This window comes from Bombus vosnesenskii, unplaced genomic scaffold (genome assembly GCF_011952255.1).
Source record: "Bombus vosnesenskii isolate JDL3184/JDL3185 unplaced genomic scaffold, Bvos_JDL3184-5_v1.1 scf7180000013262, whole genome shotgun sequence".
Taxonomy (NCBI): Eukaryota; Metazoa; Arthropoda; class Insecta; order Hymenoptera; family Apidae; genus Bombus; species Bombus vosnesenskii.
Genome location: NW_022882922.1, coordinates 4,709,425 through 4,736,748, shown reverse-complemented (window position 1 = coordinate 4,736,748; position 27,324 = coordinate 4,709,425). Strand labels below are relative to the sequence as shown.

The following is a 27,324-nucleotide window of genomic DNA, read 5'->3' as shown; positions in this document are numbered from 1 at the left end:
TCGAACAGGACGCGAAACGTGACGCGAAACGTGACTCGACTCGAAGTAACGAGATCGCGCAAGTCCCAGGGTTCGACCAACTTTCCCAGACACACTGACGTGGTACATCGTGCCGCTGACAAGCAAGCGAGCAAGCAATGTACGCCTCTCGATCTTCCTACGACGTGGAATCGATTCAAAAATAAATAGAATAAATAGAAACACGTGTCGTCGAGAAGAATCTAAAATCCAAGTTCGGAACAAACTTGAAATACTTGAAATACCAGCGGAAAACGTTTCCTGCCAGTAATACAACAAGCAACGCATCGAAAGAGATTTAGCGGTCGTATTTATCGATAGACGAAGATCGTATATAGAACTTAGAACTTTAAAGACGTCCATCTCGGCCTGATCTACGAATTATCCGTTGATCCATCCAAGCCGAGAAACAACTGTTCGTCCGAGATATTCACCGGTCAATGAATCGAACGAATCTCTGCATTGCCAACAGAAGTCCGACCAAGTTCGACCAAACTCGATCGCTGGAACGATGAACAACCGGGGATTTAGCATCGAAAAAACGTGCACAATCCGGCCAGTTTACACCGTATAAATTGTCTGCCAGCTAAAACACGAAGGTACGAGCATTGCTTAAACGCGTTCGTTGTTCCGTTGTCGTTGGCGCGAGATAGCCGCAAAAAAGGGACAAGAGAGACCGCTGTCAAACGTTTTCGAAAGATACGGTGGTATTCGAGTTTAGCGAATCGATTGTGCTCGTCGCGAGCTAGCGTGTGCCGCGTCGTTCGTATGCATGGAACCATCGTTTCATATTCTTTTCACTTCATCGACGCAGTTTAGCGTCAACTGTTCGGGTCCCCGCATTTCATACTGATGTATCGGCTTTCGATAGTCAATTTCACTGGTAATTCACGACACCGGGGGTTTTATACGGCACCCGTGCTTTGTTCTCCGTTCGCCGTTGTTCCATGATCTATCGATAATATACAATAATCCACCTTCGCGTCTATCGAACTTATTCCGTTTGCTGGAAATTTGCCCGTTTACGAATTTCTAGCGACGAGCCTGCCTATACTTTATTTTTATCGCTCGAATGGTATTAATTTCCACGCTTTATTTACTCCAGAGTACTCGTTGGCGTCGTTAGAAAGAGAACGTTACGAGAGCCTCGCGGAAATTTCGACTGCGATCGATATCGCGTTGATTTTGAGGAATTTTCGTGGCGAATAAACTAGATAATCCAAATGTGTTCCAACATTTTAAAACGCACGGCTCTGTCTGCCTTTTTCGAACCTCGTGGTTGGGCACATCGCGACCTGATTACATCGACGCACCCTCCACACCTCTACGTCAACGAATCGCTCGAAACCTTCTTTCTACCTTTATTAAATTCTACTCGTATCATGTTAGGCAACCACCCGTTCAATCAAGTTCTTTCTAAGGGCAAAATATCTGCTAAACGAAAATTGGGTATTCCGTCATTCTCGTTACTCCGAAATATAGTTGCTACTAGACGATGCGTAAAGAAAAAAAATAATAAAATGTTGATCGCCCTCGAACAAATTTTAGGATTCTACTTGTACGAGCAGATATTCCTGGATATTCACCCTAGATGGATCAGACAGAAGATACTCCCTAAATATTTTCCTTTTCTTCCTAAAGAATTCCGTTTATGCGAATATGTTAATCAGCCGGCTGTTCGATCGCTGCCGCTCCAGCGATACTCCTGAATAAATAAACGCTGTACAGACGGATTTTTTGATACGTTGGATCTGGACTACTACGAGCAGGTTGCTTTATCAAAACAGGATTCGGGCTATTTATCTTCGTGTGCGTTCGAAATTAAAAGGGACACGAGCGACTTCGATCGAGCCGACCCGCAGTGAAAAGGAAACGCGTATACCACGTAGAATGCAACGGTCGATGCAACTAGTCGGAGATATTCTTGGAAAGAGTTGGTCGAGTACCAGGTACAGATCGGGACGCGGTGCGCTATCTATGTGCATCGTCGATTCGATTTAATTATCTGAAACTCGACCGCTCTCGTTCTTTCCAGCCGAATGAAATCGATACGTAGGCAGCGAGAAGAACCGTTTGAATATTATTGCGCGAATCGACCACCGGCCGCACCTCGATATGCATTCGCGTTAATTCAACGGTGCGTTATCGCTTAGGAATCGGCAAACACGAACCGACCGATGCTTGTCAATCGATAATTTTACGTCCATCGTGCTTCCGCGTTCACTAGTCGATGGTGGAAATGGTAGAACTCTTTGCTAAGCAGGCTACGGTTTCATAAAGTAATTTCCTGTTTCTATCGTAATGGTTTCAAGTTTCGAGCTCCACTTAAGTGAAATTCCATCTAAAATTGACCGAGACGAGGTCACAAGGTTAGCGAGTGGCGGTGCGCGATTCTCGAATTCAGAGATTCTGTACACTCTTGGGCATGGTTTCCGTCCAAGAAAGGAAAAACGTGGCTCCGTCGCGAGCAGAATTTTCAAGGGATCACCTCGTATTACGCGAATCGCCGTATCGCGTCACGCTCATTTCGACCAGAAAGTCGCGGAAACTCGGAGCGCGCCTTAAACCGAATACGCGTATAGAAAATTTCGGCAAACACGGGAAGATTTCGCGTCCGCGAGCGATTAAATTTCGCAGAGATAGGAGTGAAACGAGAAAGCCGAGTCGGAGCTTTAATTTGGCTCGCGTTTTTGTTTCCGCGTTTCGTCGGAGGTCGAATTTCGTTAAAACTTCGTCAGACCGGCGGATCCGATTGCTAACAACTAGTGGAATCGCATTCGCTGTTTTCTGTCTCTAAGAATCACCCTGCTTTAACGAGCGTTATGCTCGCAACGGTAGCAATAAGATTCTAAATCTCTAACTTTTGTTAGTAGCGTTCTTGTTTTCGAGAGATTTCGGATTCATTCGTTCGCCTCGGGTTTCCTCCGCTTTCCCTTTCTATTTTCTTCTCCCGACAGTAAACACGCCGCGCCCTGTAATTATATCGTTCCATCGTGGACGAACTTTCGTCTCTACGAAACAAGAAACTAAACACATTGATTTCCGTTCCTTCGATTCTCCCTTTCTCGGCAAATTATACGCGTTGCGCCATCGAATTTCCTCGGAGTACGTACATACACCTTGATTCAATCTTAATTTATCACGAGCATCGTAAACATTAGTAACGAACCGACGAGCAGTTCCCTAAATATATCGTTCTGTTTGTTCCATTTCCTCCTCCGTAATTTATTTCTATTTACTCGCTCGTCCAGAGAAATGATCATCTAAACGCAAAAAAAGATTGCGCGACGTCGTAGCTGCTGCCGAAAATATACTCGACCGTTCGCTGATTTGCCCATGTTGCGTATTATCGACTAAAGAGCAATCGGTCGGGTCAAACCGATCGGTCGATATCGCGTACCTCGTATGACATAACGTTCAAGGGGGAGGAGATGAAATAACTCGAGTGTTGGATTTAGACGGCACTTTATTTGTACTAGTTGTAGCACTTAGCCGAACTAAGCGAGGACTACCGTCATCCTAAGTCTGTACTGTCCGATGGTCGAAGATGAACTAACTCCTCCGCTCCTGATTCTCTCCTCCCGCCGTTGGATTTCTTCTCGCCACCGAGCCCTTCCGGCTGGTCGTTTCCTGGGTTCTTTCCTGACCTCGAGTCATTACGTTTACCGTCCTGGGAGGACATGTAATTCGGAATCTCCTAACGAGAGGAATGGGACCTGTCCGTGTCATAAACGGACGGTCATTCAAATTTCGAATTGCAGCCCTGGGAGGACCGGTAATTCGGAATTTTCTAATGAGGGAAATGGGTCTGTCCGTGCCATAAACGGCCAACTAAAATTCCGAACAACCCGGAAAGATATTTTTCGTGAGTTTCAAATGGTTCGCGTTGGATTTTTCTTCCATTTACAACCCAAATTTCGCTTTGAAACTTTTCGTGTACCGCAACGTAAATATTTCACGTTCCGAGTGAAATGCAAACTAAGTGAGAATGAATAAACCGCGATAACAAGTAGACCAGCAGCGGACCAAGCTTTCGTTTAAATTGCAATGCGCTTTTCGCCAGTAACACCAAGTAAACATCGATAGAGTCTGGTAAGAGTCCGAAGTGATCACGATATAACTACTTTAGAACCATCTAATCGTTCCTCCATCTTGGAAATTATATCCAATACGCTTAGATAAGACGGCAGCTTTCGTCAGCATCCGTAAATTTTAGAAATTATCCGAACGAAATCAAAATTTCTAACGAATATTTCTCTTATCCAATACCTTGCAACTTGATAACTAACTCTCTAGTCCTTTAACGATCTTGCGACTATCAAGTCCGATGAAACAAAAAGAAAGAACAGACTTTTCGCGAGGAAAAGCCTTGTAACGTCGAATACGCTGATAGAAGTAAATTATAGAAACCGGAAAAACGCGAGAACACGTACAATTGGTACAAACTTGCTTAGTTATGGGTCGTACGAGCGCGATAATCTACAATTTTCGAAAGTCCACGTGCGCATCAACCTTCCAATACTTTACACGCAACGTTCGTTTTCTGTTCCTATTAATCTTCTGTTCCATTTCTTTCCCGCGGACTTCCATATTTCGAGAAATAACGGCAGAAAAGAAGAAATAGACATCTGTTTCCTCTGGCTTGTAATTGAAACTGAACAATAGAATAACGTGAACGAATTACAGGCTTTAGCACTTACTCTCTGAATGAGGTTATTAATAAAGCTGCACGTAAAAATGAGAAAGTAGGAGAGAGAGAGAGAGAGAGAGAGGAGAGTAGTTTGCATCGCGACTGAGATTACAAATTCGCCTTCGTTCCAAAGGAGGATAAATTGTTTTCACGTGCTAATAAATGTCGCATTTATGTGCTATTGTCAAAAGGATACCGCACCACGTAGTGCGAACGAGAGGCAATCGATGCACAGAACAGGATTTCTCTTTCCGAAGATAAAGAACAACGAATTTTATCGAAGCCCAAGGTACTTTGATCTAAGAAATCCGAGCGATCTAAATAATAAACGTGAAATTCTAATTCTGCGAACTGTCTGAATCGACGGAATCGTGAATGATAAGATCAGCGGAAAGTTCATCCTTTGAACCTGCAGTAAAATCAGATTCTGAAGAATTTAAGAGGAAATAATGCGCCAGAGAAGGCTCATGAATATTCTCATTGATCCCTTGAAAGCCCTCGAATGACAAAGATTCGAGAGCGAAAAGAATATTAAATATTAAACATTAAATATTAAATACCCTAAGTAACAGAGGGATTCGGGAATTTTTGCACGCGTAGCACATCGAAAAATATGTCCCCGACCAAAAACGATTACGCCTGCCAATGTACGTTTACGAAGCGACGCGAGCGAGAACGGTTAATTAATAATGCGTCGTGTTGGTGAAAGATGCAGGAGGAAAGAAGAGAATTTTTGCTAAAGAACATTTGCTAAGATCCAGAGCAGAAAATTGGTACGCTTTCTTACATATTTCAGAATGAAAGGGCGACGGCCTTTCCGTAGAGACGAAACCTTCGACAAGAATGTGTTACCATCCGTGCCAGAATTTCAGGTCGTCCTTGTACGAGCTAGTTCGTACGTGGGACGAGCACTCTGAACAAGCTAAAAAATACAACAACGCCGCGATATGGTAGCTACACGTTTGCTCTGGTTAAATTAAAAATTTGAACGAACAATGCCTCGCCAACTACGAGAATCGGGAATTGTATTTTCTCCCTTGCTTCTAGCCATTCTTCGATATTCACTGTTTCGACGCAGACGCGGCAGAAATATGCTTAACCAAGGAATCGATTCGGATAAATTTTAATTAATTCCACCGATGCGATATAGAAACGCAGCTGTCGTCTCCTCGCTCGAGACGGAAACCGATCCCCTGTGTTTCGTTGCCATTTCGGTACAAGTCGCACAATCGAATGCGATACATACGTGCATATACATATGTACATGTACAGACGGTTAATTACGGCTGCTCGAAAAGTCCAGGAGAACCGCACAGCTTCCAAATTTCCTCCCGTCCTATTTTCTATTCCTTTGATATCGAACAACGGATAGGAAGGTAAAATAAGAAAAGGAAAGTATAGAACGAATAAAGCCTGGAACCTTCAACGATCAAACTCTAGCAATAATCCAGCGTCGGTCCGTAACGCCATGAAATAGGAAACGGAATGTCGTTTGACGTAGATGGGATTCGAGAACGACCCGGTTGGGTAGAAATATCCTTTACAAAATGCTCGAGTGAAAGCAAGAAAACAGAAGAGGCAGAGGAACGGGGATGGAAAGACTGTCAGTTGCTCTCCCAAGGGCGCTTTCAACCCCTATTTCGAGCATCGTGAGAGGGACTAACGAGACTACGGTAACAGCGTTCTATTTCAACGATTTTGCTTCCTCTTTTTGGCTTCGTGGTTTTGGACGCGAGTACCGTTTACAACTGCGAGAATTACCACGAACGAGACGATCCGTAAATAGTATTTCAAAGAAGAGAGACCCAATTAACGATATCTACCGTGGGCGCATTCATTGGATATAACGCGAAAATCGCGACGTTACAGATGGCGCGTTCGCGCGTTAATGACACGTAAAGCGACACCGTTCATATCGATCGCGAATCTTAACACGGTCCATTAAGGAAGCTCTTAGTTACTTTAAACGAACTGCACCGATAGCGACTATCTGAATCGGTCACGAGAACCGGCGCAATCAAAATCACGAACACTCGCAGAACCCGATAAACGATATCACTGAAACAGCAGATACGCAGTGAGAAAGAGAGGCGGAGAGAGACGGTGGAGCAGAAGAAAAGGGAATGAAGGGAAGTAGCGCAACGTGGACCGATGACCGAGTACGATATAATAGAATCGGCTAGGCTTTTCCACGTGACAAAAAGGGACAACTGAAAAGCGAACCGTTGTGGAACGCCGAGATAGATGAAACTAAACGTTCCAACTGTTTCCGTTCGTCCTGTTTTGTCTTTTCCATCTGTATCGTTCCTCGTTCCCATCGACTTCCTTTTTTCCTATCGGCTGGACACGCGGAAATGAATTGGTCGCCTGGTAATGTTCTACTAACCGATCGCATCGTGCGGTCGATTCGCGATGAAAATACGATATCGCGTTCGTCTATCTTTTCGTGTAATCATCGTGGCGCATCAGTCAGCGATATTAGACGGTGGTTCGCCTCTGAAAAGGTGCGATCGACTGCGGACAGAATGAAAAGCGTTCGTTCTTCTTGCCAGGAGAAAACGAGAAAGCTTGAGAAAACAAGGAGAGAAAACTATCTGTCTTCTTTGTATAATGCTTGGAGCAGCGATTTATCTCGGTTTTATATCTACCTCCTCTATCGATATCGATTAATTAACGCATTTCTGATCTACGGCTTTACCGCCTTTTACCGAGATAGAACTATCAAAGGCGAATCAGTCGGCTAAAGTTCATTTAGTGTTTAGGTGAGGCGATTGTATAGATGTGGTTAGATTTTATGCGCCAATTATCTTCGTTGGGCTACAGAAGGCATCGAATCTTTCTCGTTTTATTCCTCGATTTGTCATAGCGAGATCTATTGTATTTGCAGGTCAAAGTTCGCTAGTGGAAAGAAGATAGAACCCGATAGATTTATTCGAGCGAATATCAGCGATTCATTGTTCCGATTCAACGTCCTTTTTATTCCTCGCTCGATGGATTTCTTCGCGCCTATTCAAATCTCATGCCCTAAGCTCTCCGATCGAGAATTCGTCCCGTGACGTTATCTACTTTGAAACTCGTTGGGAACCTCGTATCGTGCCTAGAACGATCCTCAGCTCAAAAAACACTTGGTTTTTTTCTCAGAATATTCAGATTATTTGTTAAAGGGTTGCCGATTTTTATCCTTCGATTTGACCGTCGTGTTTCTCGCGAAAATGCGTCGACGAAGGCTTTAATCTTCGAGACGATCACGTACGTAGCTTCGATCAATCGAATCAGGTATACCGAGTTGATGACTTTTAATGCGCTAATCGGCGGAGCATCGAGAGCCTTTTTTCCACATATTACGATCTCGTTAACCCAGTTTTCGAAACCGTTGGACCGCGTTCGGTAAATCAGAATCGCGCTAACGAGACGATACAACGTATCCTAACACGCGCGTAGCTGTTCGTTTCCTTGCTCTTCCACTCATTCAAGGGTAACACGGTACATTCTTTTTGAGGCCTGTACTATAGTAAAAAATGCCTCTGGCTATACATATAGAAGCATTCTTAAAACGCGAGCTTTTCACGCGCTCAGAGCACCATTCGACGAATCACGCTCCACTGGTTCCACCGAGTAATTTAGCTGCAAGCGTCGAGAATGGTTGGTTTAGCTTTCCAAGGACACGCTGATAAAGGAATCTCACGGGCTGATAATTGTGGTTCCAAAAATGTGGCGCGACCACGCGCCAGGTCAAAGACGAATAAAGGAAGAATACCTAGAAAGTGAAGTTATCTAGGCCAATGGTAGAACATATAGCAAGGGCAGAAATTTTCTGACACGTGGCAAGTAAACTCGTAATTTCTCCGTACACACCATCTTTTACTTTCTCCGTGTAATATGTTCGTTCTTTGAAAACTTTAATAAATACGGTATCAACCAATTTCGGTATAAACATCGCATCCAAGCGTAAGTTTGTTACGAGCGTAATAAATTACACACAGGGTTTCGTGAAATTTACTAAATCATTTTTTTTTAGCGAAAGGATAAATTTAAAGAAATCGATCGATCGCATAGACAACACACAATAGATGTGAAGTTAAACTCGGCGGTGTGGCCAATGTATCGGATATAAATTCGAATTATACAGGGTGGTTGGTAACTGGTGGTACAAGCGGAAAGGGGGTGATTCTATGCGAAAAAAGACATTTTTTGTTTTTTTTTTAATTTTTCCATCGAGACAACGACCTACAGTGAGATCCGTTATAACGAGACGCGATATAGTGCACGCGTACCGAGCGAAAAATCTCGAAAACAAAGCCTCGAACGAAAAATTGTTATTCTATATCTTCGACTTCTTTTTTCGCGTAGAATCACCCCCTTTCCGCTTGTACCACCAGTTACCAACCATCCTGTATATTTAACTCGTGCAAATAAAATCTGTATTAGTCACATGTATCGAACAACTGCGTTGTGTTTGAAATAGTTCGAGCAGCTTGAAATACGTTCGTGAGAAGAGACAACGTGTTATCTTTTTACAACGATGGAATTATTTCGTGTTTATCTTGTGTTACCGCGAGTGCTATTGTATGGCGAATAAGCACTTCGCAAAGGGTAATTCTGTTTCGGCATTCGCTTGGAAAAAAGTTAGAAGTAGAAGAAATGAATAAATGAAATATCGCGATATTGTAAAAGTTAGTGGCCGAAATGGGTATTTTCTTATTCTGACCATGACCCTGAACATTTTATGCAAATTACTCGTCGAAAATCCGTGGAGAGTCACATCAGTGATTCACAGCGCGTCAAACGTGTTTCTGAATTCAAGCCGTGATCTCTGCTTTATCTTATAAACGTTCAACTTTCGCGCCTCCATTTCTCATAATGCCTGAGCTATTACAAGACTCAGAAATATCATCTCGCAGGGATTCGACGTGTCTCGTTTTTCCGTGACCAAATTCTTTCGTTCCACCGACCAGTTAGCCTAGTACCCATTTTCTGTTTACTTTTCATCCTCCATTCTTTGCTATATCTCGCTTTGTTGTTATAGGACAGGAGTAATCTTCGGGAAAAGAAAATGCTCCGAATTTGCATATATTATCGAAGCGACGCGTACGACAATCGATTTCGGTGATTTCACTGAAGTAAGACGATGTCGGAAAACTTTGTTATCGCGCCTTTTACATGTTTCTGAGAATGGGAAAACAAGGTGAGAAAACGGTTTTCTGTCTGTCGACGCGAGAGCTGCGCGATTCGTTCGAAACTGATAAAAAACATAAATAAATAAATGAAAAAACGACAGTTTGAAACGACGAAAATTTAATCGAGATACCGACCATATCCTGCGTAGAGAATAACGCGATAGAAAAATGAAAAAATACTAGAAAAAATAGTGCCCTTCGGTGAAATTTCGTAACGATTCGAACGTCATTCATAAAATATGCGTCGGAGCTTTGTTTAACGGTAAAAGCAATTTATTTGAACAGCACGCGAATTCTATTCACGAGATACGCCCTGTCACGGAATCGTACATCCACCATACTTTAACTTTCTCGAGACAAACTGTTTCGCATTTCTGCCGGTAAATTTATCGCTATAATTTAAACACAAAGCTACACTGCCTCTTTGTGCGTACTCGCTACGAAAACTGATCAAGCATTGTTCTCCGGAATATCATTCGCATACTTGATTATTGTTTAGCGAATGGATACGTTGAATGAAATCTTGCAGCTAGTTCGAGTTCAATAGTCCATAGAACTGCATATAACTTCCGACGACAAAGTATACGGAACAACGCGGCCAGATATGATTGAAAATGAACCTCGTAAATTGGAACAAAATAGAAATGACCGCATAAAATTTTATCGATGTTCTTCGTAACGACAAAGATGAACGACAATGCGACTCGAGAGACAAGTATGTGAAAAAGTTACGTTATAAATTTAACATTTTTATAGAAACGCAAAAAATTATTCCTTCTCCTCGTTGAAGAAAGCGACGCGATTAAGCCACGTTTATATTCGCTGACACATCTTCAGGCGTTTCCGTGAACCTCTAAATGCTCGTCGCTGGGACGAACGTAAAAAGTAGTCCATTAAGCTTATTTGATGCCGCTACTCGGTTCCTATTATTATTATCCCTTTTTATCCATACCATTCTTTCTTTCCGTAGAACGCTTGAAATTCATGGTGCACCGTGTAAGAAGTTGCTGCGATTATTTTATAATCGTCCACCTCTTAACGAGCCTCCAAACGAAACTACTCGATCTAAGATTTGCAAAGGTAACGAGAATACGCGTACAAATTTGCAATTTTACGTGCCGACGATACTTCTCACAGAGACACTATTCCACCTTCGCAATCTTCGTCGTGAAAAATTCCAATAAACTGGCTGAGAATTTATGAATCGCAATTAATCGAACCAAGGAACACTGGCGTGACTAGTGGGCCATAAATATTTGCAGCTGGATCACTAGTGTGCGGTCTTCTTTCTTACGAGAGAACCAAGGGTCCATTTAGTCGAACGCGTTTGAAACAGCGCGTCGTTATAATCAGAGTTATTGCAAACACGAGCTACGATAGATATTTTATTCCTAGAACGCTCTCTCGTTTTCCAATTGTTTAATTTCAAGTTTCATATCCCGTACCGCGTTCGTTTTTGCCAAGCCCCGAATAAAAATCAAAGATTCATCGAAGAACTAGTATCGTTTATCGCGATATCCCTCGGTTATATCGAAATCCTTTTACTACTTTTACACGAGTTTCAATACGTGCTGAGAAAGAAAGAATACCGGTAAGGTTACTCTTTTAAAGCGGTGGAATTAAAAGAGGCAGAGAGAGAGAGAGAGAGAGAGAGAGAGAGACAGACAGACAGACAGACAGAATTAAAAGTGCAAAGACCTTATCCGCGATATTAGAGTTAATTTCGCTCGAACGAGTCGGAATTTAATATTTCCGGCACGCGCATTCTTTCCTAATGATATATCCTCGCGCAACTTTATTTCGAGTCGGCCAAATGGAAAGAATATTACCGTCGTTGTACTCAGATGGGTTTCCGGAAAGTACCGACGCATTAGCGTCAATGCACTTCGTTTAATTCTTCGTTGGACAATTTACGAACAACGCGACACATATTGGAGGACACGCGCGTATTTCTCTCTCATTTGACACGACGAAGATTAAGTATCGATTGGAATCGTAATATATCAAATAACCTATTATCCGCTGCGAATTACGTTGTCATTCGGCAAAATCTAAACGAATATTGCGATTGCGACAGAGACAGGGAAACTCGCCAGTAAATAAGTTAAATAATCGAATATAATCTTCGAACAATGAGACGTTAATGGCAGATAATTACTCGCTCACTCGCCAGATTATTCGTCGAATTAACCATTCGAGTGCTAATGGAACGAGCGCACAGCGTGCTGGGAACCACGATGAGCAAGCTATTCGTATTTAAAATTAATAGCGTCTCGCGATCGAGCCACTATTTGCCAACGCGAGATTAATATTCTATCTGATACTTTTCGTTTTCAGCGTACGAACGAAGATATATGAAACTCGTCGGTGAATAGACGGGTGATTGACTTAAATAGATTACGGTAAACGATCGATCGAAAGTGTGAACTGAAAATTCACGCAAACTAACCGTGAAGGATGTGGCGAAGTGGCTATTAAAACCATTAATACTTCAACGTTACACAAACGTTTTGGGATCGACTAATGGATCCAAGGTTTACGACGATCTCCGAAAATTACGCCACGGCACACGTGGTACCTATAGCGCGTACTTACGTACAACGATACGTGCCCAACGCTGTACTTGTTCTCTACTTAATACATGCACCTGGTACGTACACGTGCTTCGTAGCTGGCCGTATGTACCGGCCGAAGAACGAGCGAAATATCCTCTAGGCTCTGGGTTCGTGCTTCGCGTAAGAGTTATCGCCACTCTGGTTTTTCTAGTCGGTCGAAAAATCCATAGTCGCAGACTTTTTTTTCTATGAGGTTGCGATTCGACGTCTAGAGATATTTTTACCATAAAAATCGTAATTTCGAATCACGTTCGGGAAACCGTAACTCGAACCAACGAACGAAATACTTTGCTTTGACGAATTGTGAATTTCGCATAAACCGAAGAAGAGAAAAATGGTATAAAACTGTGTTGAAGAGAGCAACGAAGAAAGAAAGACCCACTTGTTTGTTTCAATAATGATAATCACGGTTGTAAAACAACGATCGAGATAACGTCTAGCGTCGATATCATCGTTCTCGATCCAAGGAATGCGAGACTGCAGCGGTCTCGAGCAGATTTTCGTCTATCGTTACAATTCTGAACGGGATCTGAATCGTTTGAACGTTAACCTCGCCAAGAGAAGCGTGTCTTGGACTTTAGCTGGTGCTTTCGGAGTTTGCGAAACGAGATCCGACTGTGTTTCAAGCGATAAACTAAAATTATAAATGAGCGATGAGTCGGTATTACGAGTTAGGACACGCCGAGGGACCATGCTACGATTATATTCCGACTAAACTTCTGAAATTCGAGTTTCAAGCAACGTACCTACCGATTACGACCAGAAATCTGGATTTATGCATAGAGGCGATTCGGCGTAATGCATCTCCGAATGGACGCGACACGTTATTCCAACTAATATTTCTTCGCGGCGATTCAATAGACGAGAAAAATATTTGTCGATGAAAATATTGCTCTTACGCCCGAGATTTACAGGTTCGAGATCTCTTTTATTCCTTCTCGACAGAGAATAAAAACTTTCATAAATAAAAGAAACGCGTTTAAACAAACGTATTATGGAGATCGCTGACAAAGAAACGGTCGATGTTTTCATAATAAATCGTTACGTTCTTGCGTGCTTTGAAAATGCATCGACTTCGCGCGCACAAACATACAAACGATTATTTTTTCGTCGATTTTCCACCAATACCGAACGTCTCGGCCAATGTTAGTGCACCCGTTAAAAAACGCGAAGCGTTCATTCAAGAACGACGTCATGACATAACGTGGATACCAAACTAAAATATCGACTGGACTGTCGATAAAACTTCGTTTCGCACTCTTTGACGTCGCTGCCTTGTCGTGTCGATCAATTTGCGAGCGTAATATCACAGGCCATCACAGTCCCTAACGCTTCCCCGTTCCTCGATATTTCGAGCGATGGTCGATGAAAATGCGTACGATCGAATAACTGGAATTATTTACCGCGCGATTAAGAAAATCACGCGCGGAAGGAACTAACTCGTGCGAACGTTTTTAAATCGAGTCGACCGTATTTTACAGAGGTCGAGTACGGTTCTCGAAATACCGAGCACGCAATGTTCTGTGCGAGAAGATAGAGTGGCTTTCTGTTTAAAATCTGTAGCGAGTCGGATATAAGGAATTCTCTGTTGTTTCTCGCACGACAGAAATTCGAGCACAGAATCTTTCGTCTTCGGAGACTCGAGTCGCAAAGAGTTTGAAAATTTGTCGTCCCTTGGCTAACGCGAGAACCTCCAGAGACCGTGAAGCTATACCATTGCCACGGGGAAATAATATATAACTATAAAATAGACACGTGAAATATCGAGATGGCAGTCGTGCAAACTGAAAGATATTTTTTCTTCTTTTACCGTAGTCAGGAAAACCGAGATAAGCTAACGGAGCGTACAAAGAAGCAAACTACAACTAGTATTCCTTTCATCGGGGATATAATTTCTTATGAAAACGCCAACGTCGTTTAATTAAACCGATCGAGTTGCTTCTAATATATTTCGTCGAATCGTTTGAAAATTATCCATTCGACGCAGCAACCGTGGTTCGACCATGGGATTGAATCAAACGCGTAAATTTCCGATCAAAGCGTTCGAATCTGTGAGCCGAGCGGAAGAGAAGAGCTGTCCTGGGAGCATGCATTTCCGATTGCGGACCAGAAATCAGGGCACACGCGGTCCGTTGAATTACAGACAACAGTGTGACGGTTCGTTCGCGCTTCAACGAGCAACAAGAGCCCTCGTAAGATATTCGAAAGTCCGTTCGTTGGCGCGTAGCTCGTCGTTGTGCCATTTCCTCTGTAAAAAGTCTTCATCGAGCAGCCAAAGCGAGAACCTTATCGCAGTGATATAGCTAGGTAGGTGTATTCATAACGAAATTCGGGCCACCGCCGCCATTACTGTCCTCCTAAGCTACGAGGCTACAGGACTACAATCGTTGGATCTGCATCTGACAAGAAGTAGACAAAGGACCTCCGATAACCAATTCCACTAAACGTCATTACTAGACTGGTATAGGCACCACCTGGTTTCGATTGCCAGAAGGAAATAATCGCCAAGGCCAGAGAAACTAGGATCTGAACAGACGTTGGTGGACGGTGTGACGTGCTGTTGGTTAAATTAACAACGAGACGAATTGATTTCGTTAACTATATTTACAGATATTTTAAAATGTAAAATACAAAGTTAATCGCAAGCGTTGCTCGCTTGACGATATTCGTTGTAAGATAGCGCGATACTGCGCTACCGATACCGATTGTTACGCTGATTCGTTCGACTGACTGACTTCTGGAGAACATGGTCATCTATTTAAACTGATCGACGGGGGGTACCGAAAGGTTTGAACTTGTCGCCGGTTGTAGGTTGCTCGTAGCAGCGAAATTGCTTTGTCCAGAATTTGTTTATTACATTATGTGCGTCGTAGAGTGTTAATTCTCTGTGGCAAAACAACTACGCGAGACATCTTCGAATCGAAACGTCCTAAGAAGCATATGCCGCTACGCATGTTTCGAAATAAAAATTCAAAGGGGGGTTAGACCAGGCTTTCTATTTATTTACAAGAAATCGAAGCAGATTGAAGATAGGCTGCGTCGAGTGGAGAAATTGTACATGAGAAATTCCTACGATTATTCCATATACATCGATTCAGATTTTCCGGCTATCTGCGACTGTTTTATCGATACTTCGCCGTTTTCTATCTGTTCGTATTGGGAAGAAGAGAAGAAAGGGAAACGCGAAAGCTCGATGTAAGGACAAATTTCCTGCTGAGAAAGAATATGGGTCGAAGACAAGTTCCTTCTGGCATATATCTTGTCACGTTTCACGGTTCTTTCGCACATGCTGCAAACATACTCCGATCGATCTTGCTGCAATGCTTCAACTGACGCGAAATCGAGAGAAACGAGTTAGAGTATAATCCAAATTCTCCGATTGGAGTCGTTTCGCTGATCGAAGGCTGATCGACTTATCTATACGATTAACCGCAACGTACTCGCCAACTTTTCAAATCGATCGAAAACGCGTCGATATACGAGCAAACGTGTATCTTTTGCAATTCCATCCGCATATTTCTGTTAACTGAAAGACTGACGTCTACTCGATCGGCGTGATGAGGTTTTATAATTGATAAAATGCTTAATTAACAAGATAACCGCAAGGATATCAACGACGACACAATGAGAACGCAATTTGATACACGATACCGAATATCGATCGGGTTTTAGACTTGGTTCGTAAAAGCTGGGATTAAGTAATCCCCTCTCGCGTTTTACATCACGTTCCATAAACTGTCGTGATTATTTAGATCGTTCTACGCAGCAAGTTATCAGTTTTGCGAACGACGATCTAGTGAGTTTGTGTTTAACGCGTTGAAAACATCGTTAATTTTATAATTACCTAACTAATGAATTTTCTTCTCCTTGTGTCAAGATGCTTGCTTATTTCTCGTTTTTACGTAGACAGAGTCGATGAAAGCAGGATTTTCTGCATATCTTAACCCAATTGTATGCCTGTTCCGCGTAATCTTTCAATTACACTGTAAATTCGACTGGGCAAGAAATTCGATTAATTCGCTGACAGCATTCTTTATCCAATTATAACTATGCAATCAATACTTCAAGCCGTTAATTAATTTTTCTCGTGCTCGGAGAGTTGGAGTGCTTTACACGTGCTCGATCAATAAAATTTCTGGCGTTAAATTTCGTGGAATTAACAAGCGGATATTGTCAGGTGTTGCGAAATGATCAAATTTTACAAACGTATGAAAAATATAGAGAAAAGAGAAGCAGAAATATTCGCTTTATGTTTCGATATTCGATAATTATCGAAATATCTAACAACAAAAGTTATGCTATCTTTCGTGGTTCGAAACCGCGTTGTCCTATTTTTTAGTTTCGCGAGAATATTTCGTCTCTGATCGTGCATGACCTTTCTAGAGGATTTCATCTGGCGATAAAAGGTTAAAGGGAGCACTAACGCTGAAATTAAAGTTCCATTAATGTCACCGAGCGGTTCGCCAGTCTCAAAATTTCGATGTATACTAATACCAGCTGTTAGATTAGACTTAACCCTTTCGGCACAAGTTTCCGTAATGTACCATTCCACACGATCTATACACAAGGAAGGATATTTTGTGCACGTCCAAATGTAACATCCGCAACGATTTCTAAGTCTTATTAATATTTTTGGCTCGGTGAAACAGTGATATCCTGTTTTTTTTCTTTAAAAAATTCTTTACATTTATGGAAGAAATTTATTCGCTGAATTTTAACTTATTAGGTTGTCCGAAAAGTTTCATAAGGTGATAATAGATGAACAACAATTTCTGTTTTATATTATTTTATTGAATCAGGTATGATCAATTTCGCTATATCTCTATTATTATGTTCGCGCATAATTCAATAAACTGATATAAAACAAGAAACCTTTTGAAAGAAACTTTTCAGACAACCTATAACGAGGAATATATTTTTTTTCATCGTATAATTATTGAAAAATTCCTTTTGCAACGTTATTTCGTAAATATAGAAAGTTTCCAAAAATAACCGAACAAGGGACTAACCACATTTTGCTCCTTTACCGTGTACGAAACTTCATCAAAAGCGACGCATAATATTCGTTGCGGTCCTCTTGCGAATCGACTAGATTTTAGTCGATACGTTGTTTTAACAACTGCGAAGCCTTTATCGACACGTTTTATCGATAACATTTTAACCAAACAAAATTATGTTTGCAATGCTCAAAGTGGTCCGTAAATCTCGTAGGAATTCTACGCGATAGTTTAATTAGAAGCTTCGCTTGTCAATGAAGATGGAGCTTAACAAAACGACTTTCCGCTCGTTGCGCGACACGAAGCTTTAAACGACGAGGACGAGTTACGTTCCAACTTCATCCTACGAGTCCTTTGAAAAGGTCAAAGATGAAATTTCGCGTTGCTGTTATTTAACGGAAGATTGGCCTGGCATAAAAACAGGTACACGAACAACAAGAAAGGGATCGAATTGCGGGAATGAGAAGGGAAAGTAGCGGAGGCAGTTTATCTGCTGTGTAATCGCGAGAGGTTTAATTAATGGAAGCTCCGAGAATAAAAGTGATGGCGATCGGCCACTCCGTCCCCCTTAAACAGTCTTCAATGGAAAACTGTGGCACTCGAGCTGAGATCTCGCACGGATTTCCCAAGAATGGCGCTAGTACGTGGACGGTTGAGCACGACTGCAGAAATTAGCGTAATCCGCGTAGCGATCTCTAGTCTGCCACGAATCGCGCTAACGATCGTTTGAAATGAAAACGAAGCGAAAATCCAGCGCGTCTGTAACGTCTTTTAATACCGACGCGGCAGCCTATCAATGAAATAGTATCAGCTTCTACATAACATTCCGCTGATTACGGTAAATCGGTGTAATCCTTTGGCTAACATCGCGGTTGAATTATTCGGAATTATTCGACAAGCCGCGTTGCACGGTCCGGAGAAAATCGAAACAATCCTGATAGGGTGCATTGTAAGCATGCACGCGCGTGTTTGCTTTTGAAATTCACTAAAATTCGCTTGTTCGCATATTACTATTGAACAACTGCGCACCGGTGTACGGGCTGCATTAAAACATAGTTTCAAGCGCAGTTGGAGCGGCCACTCACCAGTCTATGATTAATACGAATCTATTCGCTTTATAACGAGCCCGTATACGAGAAAATCCAAATAATTTGGCAATAATGCGCGGTATATCGGCGTATGTACTCCGCCACGGTAGCATGTAGGTACGTATGTAAATAACGTTGATGCAACGTGACTCGAGTCGAATCTGCTTTTCCTCGTGAGCCACAGATTTGCTAAATTAACTGTGCTAGAAGCCAGGCTGCTAAATAGACGGAAAAGGGAACGACACGCTGCGAAGACGACGATAAGGCAGAGATAATTGGAGGATAATGCAGATGAAACTTCTTCTCGCGGCTATAATGGCCACGGTTTTTACGCGTTTGAACATCGTTTTCTGCGAAGAGAAGGCGAGGACAGACTGGCGGCTAGCAATAAAACTCAGTATGGGTCTGCATACTGGAAGATCGATAAGCATCCCGACGAGTCTCCGACGTTTAAACCGACCCACCGCTCCGAAACTCCTAGAACTCGCGAAATCGAGTCGAATAGTTTGCCGATTACGAAACAGTTTCATCTGCTTTTTTCATAAAGACATCGTCAGCTGGAGTTGCGCCTCGCTGAAAATTGAACGACCTACTTTCGCGCAAGGACACCGCGGAATCCTGAATTCGGTTGGATACGATTGTGAATTTTCACACCGCATCGGATAAATTTCGTGTGCCGCGGAACGTCTTACAACGGAAGTCCAAAGATAACGAAGAACTGGAAGAAACATCGCGATCTTTGTTCTGGAGGCACTCCAAAAATTTCGATCGAATACCCTCCAGGCTGAACAAATTTAGCATTTAACCGGAAACGGTGTTTCCTGGGCGCGTCTTATAAGCATCGTAATGTATATATAGCGGGCGCAAATACAGGAACGTGATTTTAATCATAGACGTAGGTGGAAAACTGGCCAAAGAAATAGGTCGAGCCATTTTCACGATGGTATCCTTCGATAGATAAAGTAATCGCAGAAAAAAGGAGAGGTGGTCCTTCTCGAATAGAGAATAGTTTGCCATTTCGGAACTGGCCCTTTGAGATACGATAACAGAGTGCCTCCATCGAGTTTCGCCCTCCAAAGGGCTGCTGCCCGGTCAGCCTTCTTCAATCGAACTCGAATATATAGGACAATTTATGGAGGTAATATTCGACATGCCAGTACGACAAAAACTAATCGAAGATTAAAAGCAAAAAGTAAATGCCTGATATCTGACGCGGCTTAACAATAACGAGCCATTCTTCTCCTGTGCTGCTTCGATAGCTAACGAGTTACATCCAACGCAGTAGAAGAGAAATTAAACTCATTCGCTTGCTCCAACCAGTCTAGTACCATTTTCTCTGCAACGAATTAATTAAACACGCGAGGAACACGGTTGCTTAAGTTATAGCGTGTATACCGTAATTCATAGAATAAAAGAAAATTCAGGTTCATGGAATACGTATTATACATATCTTTGAAAAATCGAAATTGCGACACAAGGACGAATATACTTGATTATTGCGTTCTCGCGTTTCCAAATTTAATAGCACGATACGAGAAAAGGAATAATCTAACTTAATTTCTTGCTCGTCTCCTTTGGAGTACACACGCGTCTCTAGTCGAAAGACTGAGACCAGTATGGCCCTCTATACTCTTTGTGGATCTCGGCCAATGGGAATTAAGTCCACTCTCAATACCGCAGGGAATACAAAAACGAAGAAATTCTAAAAGTCTGTGCAGAAAACAGAGCTTTTGCTTTCCGTCTATGTTGATATTCACACCGATACGGCTCACGTTATTGCTTTTCAGAGCACAGAGAGAGGAAAGAACAACCGGAGAAACGTCACAAAAATAAAGAAACCGAAGTAAATAGCCTTTTCCTCTCGACTACTAAGGCAAGACAATGTTTACGTACTCTTGTACGCATTTATACATGGTTAGCCAATGGAATTTTCAGCTTTGTTTTCAATTTTAAAGAATTACGTAAATGCCTGTTTATTTTACGTAACAGCGAATATCTTACCTCGAAAATTCGATTACATGTCGCTTTTGATTAGATCCCTCCAAGCTCGAAACACTAAAAGTGGCGGGAACGAGTGAATGTGTTTTCGTTTGATCACTTCACTGAAACAGTCGCCACACGAGCATACGCGATCGAAAACATTTGTCATAGTGAAAATATTACCCGAACACGTAATATTATCGCGACAGAATCACTTCTCATCGAGATAAACCTATTACCGTCCGTTACTTTATACACGCCGCGCTTACACTCGCCATTTTGATTAATCACTACGTGCGCGCCACGTAGCGGCAAAAACTGTAACTATTGGTACGTGTACGTAGAATTTAAACGACCGCGGAAAATCATTACTTTAATAAAATAGGTAAATAAAGATATCACGCGATGTTTGATGGCACATAAACTGGCGCTTTGTTTAAACTAATTCTACGGAACTAGCGATGGTTTACTTTCTATATTTTCACAATGAAAATATATATATTTTTATATATATCTATATATAAAATAATATATATGTATATATATAATATAAAATGATATATATATTTTCTATATATATCACAGATTGTCGCGAAACGGTATTTATTTAAGAATTGTAAATTGTATTTATTTTAGAAAAATAACATGTTTTTCCTATATCGACGTCACGGAATGTTTACAATTGTTACCTTTGCGTGGTAAAATCGAGATGAATGTTTTTAAAATGAAATCAAACAGCACACAGTATGTATAATTCTGTTGCGTGGAATGGATAAAGGAACAGGGTGTACAGGTATAATTAGTATAGGAAGAAATTTCAAAGCAAAACACTGGAATTTGATACTTTTTGCTGCAGTCTTTCTTTCGACCTCGACATTTCGTTGGAAAAAATAGAAAGAACAAAGATGAAATTAAAAGATCTCGGAACGCTAGAGGCTACTTTGATTTTTCATTTCTATGAGATAAAACATAACAAACAACAGAGACACTTGAATAATGAACGATTTTTGCGAAAAAGATGTAATCGTTGTTATCGATCAATTTTTTCGTTATACCAGAACCCTGATTAACCCTCAGCTAATCTTGTTCCAGATCGAGAGCAAAATGTCGATCGAAGTGAGAGGGGGTCGACCAACAATGCCAACGATTCCACAATCCAAGAGACCAACAATTCTAGTTTATCCAACAGGTGAAAACACGCTTGCATAAATTTTTTATAAAATGTAATGCACATTCTCAACTAACGTAATACTCATAACAATCGTTCCAAGCATCATGGGAACAATAATATTCAATTTTACTGAATCCATGGGAATATGACTCATATTTTGATAACGCGAAAATTTAATTATCATGAACTATATAAGAGGAAACAAATCAAATTATCAGATTTCCTGACGCAGAAGCCAATAGCTTTGCAAAGTTCAAAGATTTGCGAAAGGATGAAATATTTCGTTAAAGTCCTTCTGTGACGGAGAATATCTTCGTCGTACTTAAGGAAGCAACCAAGCAAGTAATTGCTTCCCAATCTCAAGAGTCTAAGAGTAATGGAGAGTAAAGGTTAATACAATTACAAATCGTCTAGACGCATAACTGGAAAAGTGACATTAAAGCATTATTTTGACGTTGTAATTTAAAATGATATTGTTACACGAGATAACATAGTCTTGATTATAATAAAAAATATTTGTATTACATCGCTATATTATTCAACGTATATTTACACAACCATGCCGTTATACTATCCCTTCTATTCTATCCTGTTGAATGAAACATTTTTCTTTTCTTGGGGTCTAAACTGTTGTTTAGAAGATTGACAATACTCGTTCCAATTTTTACTAAAAGATTCATTTATTATAAATGTCAGTTCTGCTTTGTATTTATTACAGTGTAATGTTTATTAAGAAACTATATCGATAACAGAAGAAATGGGATTCTTGCTTCCATATTTGTTTGAAGATTTAACACGGTTATTCAACTCGAAAAATTCTTGAGTTTGCGAAATAATAAATTTTATTCCTCATCCTGTATTTGCTTAGTTTGCTTAATATATACTAATCGTAAAAACAAACTTAAGAAACAAACGTGAGAATAATAAAGCTTCGTTAGGAATACTCGTTGCTAGATCTAGTAGTAACTCGACTGATAGTGAAACCAATAGAATTGACACGTAAACGTTTTCTGACACATCTTCACGATTGAATTACAAATTATTTTGCTTTTTTTTTTTAGTAACTCCAGAGAGTATCATCATCCCAATAGTATCATGCATACTCGGATTTCCATTGTTGGCTCTAATGGTCATCTGTTGTTTAAGAAGAAGAGCAAAGCTCGCCAGAGAGCGAGCACGAAGAAGGAATTGTGATCTAGATCACGGAGCACTCAGTCTCGTTCGTTTTAGTCCTGTCCACCGTTTAGGTAAGTTTCAACGATAAAATCGAGTCTACCCTCTCCTTATTTTAAAAATCACTGCTACAATTAAATTTGGAATTAAAGCGTACACATCCTTGAAAGCAATTTTATAACGAAAATGGATTAAGGTCACAAAACATTTGCGTTCGCATTGTGTAGCACCCTAACCTCTTTAACAACCGCTACTCCGTGGTCGCTTTTCTCCCCAGAAACGTTGAATACATACTTATCCGTACCTGTATATTCAAATAGACTCCTACATATAGTCACGTAGACGTGTATAGTCGTATACCTTTGTAAACGGGGCGTATATATATACACGCATTCAGGCACACGGCTGTGCAACGTATACAAAGAGAGTGGAAGAAGCATTAAACCAGATCGAATGTTGCCCTGAATATCCGAGTTCATACACCGATTTTAGATATTTCGAATTTAATCGTGTTCGTGTTTACACGACTAAAAACGTTTAGTTTTCAACAAAGTATCGAGAAACTAAGTGGCCAAACCTATAGGTTTCTATTGATTTTTCATAGTTTTCAATTTCTTACTCTATCTAATTTCTAATCCCGAAATATAACGTTGAACTTTTCTAAGTATGTTACTTTACACTCGTAACAATGAACGTAAAACGTTCATGGAACACGACATACGTATTTCGTTTGTCGAACACCGACGCAGTATGATACCTATGATATGTGGCTGACTCTGAAGGTACACGACGACCGCGACCAGTCATGACAATCTAACTTTATTGATTTACGGCCCCTGAAATGTGATAAATAGACGGTTTAGTTACTACTTACTCTATACAAGCATGAAGGTTTTAATTAATAGGAAATACATAGTTATCGGACGATGGTACAAAGGATAATATTTGCTCTTCGAACTTTGTTGTATACCTAGATCGTAAAATTAATTTGCAGCATCCTAATATAAATTAAACATTTGAAAAATCTTCAAACTGAAATATATACTTGTTATTTTATTATCCCGTCAAGTGCAGCATCGAAAGAGGATTTAGGTAAAGCCTTTTATCAACCTGATTGTTGCTTGACTTGGTCTCTAGAGATTTTAGAATTTCACAGAACAACCATAGTTTCTTTTACTTAATGCATAATCATTTGCCGCCGCCGCCACTACTACCGCTGCATACTTAGAAGACAACTTACAGAACTTAATTGAAGTTCCGTCAGAAGCGTGGACAAGAATAAAAATGATAAAAACAATTCGTGTGAGATTGATCATGCAGGCTACATTCAAACGTACTTAAATAATACTTTGTTAAGAATATTATAATTCAGCAGCTTAAGATTTCCAACGCGATCATGAAAATCGAAAATAAGAAAAGTTGAGCATTTTTATGCAAATAATATATGCAGCTTGGCTACATTTTAATCTTAATCGAAAGGCATGTATTTACTTCTTATGTATTTAACATAGTTCTAGTCGCATGACTTTAAATTGTTTGCTATGCAAGCCTATGCAGCGTATATCTCAATGCATTTCGTATACAACAATTTGTTAATAACTGTACAAATCAAATTAATAACTTTTACCACATAATCTTGACATTAGAATGCATTTAGACAGTATTAATCTTTATTATTGGTAATCTAAAAATTCACTTACAGAATGGTTAGACAAGATTTTCTATATAATCAAGTACCTTTGTTGTTGTGCAATATTAATACATATTCATATATATTTTTATGTGATAGCTGGAATTGATCGTCCAACGAGAACAGTATCGTTACGAAGCGATCGAGGATCTAGAGCTTTTCCATCACTGGAACTAGACACTGTCGTTGAAGAACGATCGGATCCTGAACAGAGCACTGCACTGGAACTTAGTAGCCCAGATTAGCATCCAGTTTTGGTACCGCCTAGGTCAGATTCTTATTTTCTGTACGTGTAATACATATTGAAATATCATTCTTATTTCCTTAAATTAAACATGAGAAAAAGGTTTCATACGAATCATGTATCATTCGCAACAAAGATCCATCGACTTGTTTCTAGAAAATTTTCTTAATATTTAGAATTCCTGCATTACCGATATATCATTAGGAGTTGCAACTTGCAACTTTGCGAAAATATCTATTATGTATTTATAACAGATGCCATATTTGTAAAAGAATAGTAATTTAAGCTAATTATTTATCTTTCTATCTAGGTCTCCACGACCATCTAAATCGGCGGTACCATTATCCGTGGATCATAGCCCTCTATGGACAGCATTAACACACGCTAACGCTGTATCCTCTGCTCTTGGTGATACCTAGCAGGAAGTGGAAGAGGGCGGCTACATCGAAGCTCTCGTACTCGACTTACCCATAATCTATTAGGAGATTTATAAGATATATATGTATTACGACGAATTAGTATATGAGATCGTGAACAATAATGAAACTGATCGTAAGGAGATCTTCGATACAAAACAATTTGAAGTCTGTCATTATATGGAATATCGATCTTTACAAGCAAGTTTTGCACTCGTATATAAAATTAATGACTAAATTTTATACTGTCAAACTGTACAAGATTCTATGAACATGCCGCTTTTTATATCATGAAAAACTTATAACGGGGCAACAAACGCTACATCGTTAGTGTAAATAAAAAATTGTTAATACCATGTACAAACAAAAATCACAATATGTAAATAAATGATTATAAAACACTGTCTATACAACACCTACATTCAGTTTTTATGAAATTTATACAACATGTACACATTACAATTGATTTTTGCATTGTCAGTGTAAGATATTAATCCACAGTTATGAGTGTATATAATATAATTATAAACAACAAAAAATGATTTGTTTGAAAACAATTCTCTTGTATTCTGATATCAACAATAAGTTAGTACAAATTTGTCCTATGGAGTATTATTCAATTAATGAATATCATTTACGTAAATGTTGAATTCGTCTGAATGTAAAAATTTAATTAAATTATGCAGAATAAAACTGCATACCATATAAAATAACTCTTTTAGAAATAAATGTCTTTTATCTATAATCCTTTATGTTATATTTAAAATCCAGGTATAATCCGTCCCCTTTTAGCCGCTTTTTTTAATTTATGCATCTTTTTCTCTTTCTTTCTCTTCATAATGTTATCCTGTCTTTTTTCTTGTTTTTCTCGAATTCCTTTCTGTACATTGTCTAACCTAGATTCCCATTTTTTAGCACTCTGTCTTTTTTTATTTTCTTTCCTTTTTAATGTTCGCTTAAGTAAATCTATATCATTTTTCACCTATCGAAAAGTATAACGTTTACTCAACATGCTATTTGTAAACCATTATTCTAAATCTACTTTTCCTGAAATTATAAAAAAAATTTTCAAATTTAAATATATCTTTATTACCTTCTCACCACCAGCTTTTGCCAGGGCAGTCTGCCATGCATCCTTTTCTTTAATTTCTTCTACTCTTTCTTTTTCACCTGATTGTTCCATTGCTTTTAACTTTTCTTTTTTTTGTTTCAACTCTAGTAACATCTTTTTTGCATCCTTTTTAGGCAGTTTTTTTCTTGTTCCAATTTCAGAAAAATCAAATTTACTGAATACCATTTTGCCTTCTGAATTAAACACAGGCTTTGGTCTTGGAACCTTTGGTACTTCACTATCTTCTTCTTTTATGTTAGACAAAGTATCCCCATTTTGCTCTATTTTTACTAGTTTCTTTTGCATTATACGTTCTTTTTTCTTGGACATTTTTTTCATTCTGGTTTTCAAATTTTTTTTTAATTGCTTTTCTTTATATCCCAATCGTTTAACATTCTTTAATCCCTCCAATTTAGCATGTAACTCCTCAAATGTTTGTGCCCTCTTTTTCTTTCCGCTTAAATTTGGAACAATATTATCTACGATAGAAGATAGAAATTTGAAACTAAATTAAATAATATACAACAATAGCAGAGAATAAATACCTTTTGACATGTTCTTTTTCTTGTGTGTAACTAATTTATTCTTGTCATCTGAAACTGATAACATGACAATTTTTATTATAATTGCAAAAATCATGAGTACTTTAAGGTTACGTTATCTTTTTATATTCTTACCTAATTCAGACATAGGCAATGGCATTTTTGAAAATATATTCGAAATAAACTCATTTTCTTGCAGCAATAATTGCTTCACAGCATTTTGATTAAATGGTTCTGACATTTTTAATTGCATGTTCTTCAGCACACACGTGTGCAATTACTTCCTACTACTGCTAGTACCAGAGTGTAAACGTCTCACAATCGTAAACTATAGACACGTTTTTAAAAGAACGCTTTAAAAGAACGTAGGTTAGAAATTACAGCTTAACGCGCAAACTCGTGAACATTGGAA

At 39.8% G+C, this 27,324-nt stretch overlaps 2 protein-coding genes across 4 annotated transcripts; one reads left to right on the top strand and one right to left on the bottom strand.

The window, feature by feature from the left end:
- The first annotated feature begins 393 nt into the window (after positions 1-393).
- On the top strand, positions 394-25,667 carry LOC117236187. Of its 3 annotated transcripts, none has more exons than XM_033499034.1 (6): positions 394-617; positions 21,658-21,754; positions 22,798-22,983; positions 23,984-24,001; positions 24,699-24,885; positions 25,154-25,667. In XM_033499034.1, exons 2-5 carry the CDS (start codon positions 21,670-21,672, stop codon positions 24,842-24,844), a joined length of 435 nt encoding a protein of 144 aa, XP_033354925.1. In that variant the 5' UTR covers positions 394-617; positions 21,658-21,669; the 3' UTR covers positions 24,845-24,885; positions 25,154-25,667. The 3 variants fall into 3 exon arrangements, with proteins under 3 accessions (XP_033354925.1, XP_033354840.1, XP_033355004.1); XM_033498949.1 differs by having other exon boundaries at positions 395-617; positions 24,699-24,867; XM_033499113.1 differs by lacking the exon at positions 23,984-24,001 and having other exon boundaries at positions 396-617; positions 24,699-24,867.
- Positions 24,981-27,269, bottom strand: LOC117236112 (surfeit locus protein 6 homolog). Its single transcript, XM_033498831.1, has 4 exons — positions 27,048-27,269; positions 26,916-26,969; positions 26,353-26,849; positions 24,981-26,241 (listed from the first exon to the last, which is right to left on the bottom strand). The coding sequence occupies exons 1-4, from the start codon at positions 27,163-27,165 to the stop codon at positions 26,020-26,022; spliced, it is 891 nt and encodes a 296-aa protein (XP_033354722.1). The 5' UTR covers positions 27,166-27,269; the 3' UTR covers positions 24,981-26,019.
- Positions 27,270-27,324: the final 55 nt, after the last annotated feature.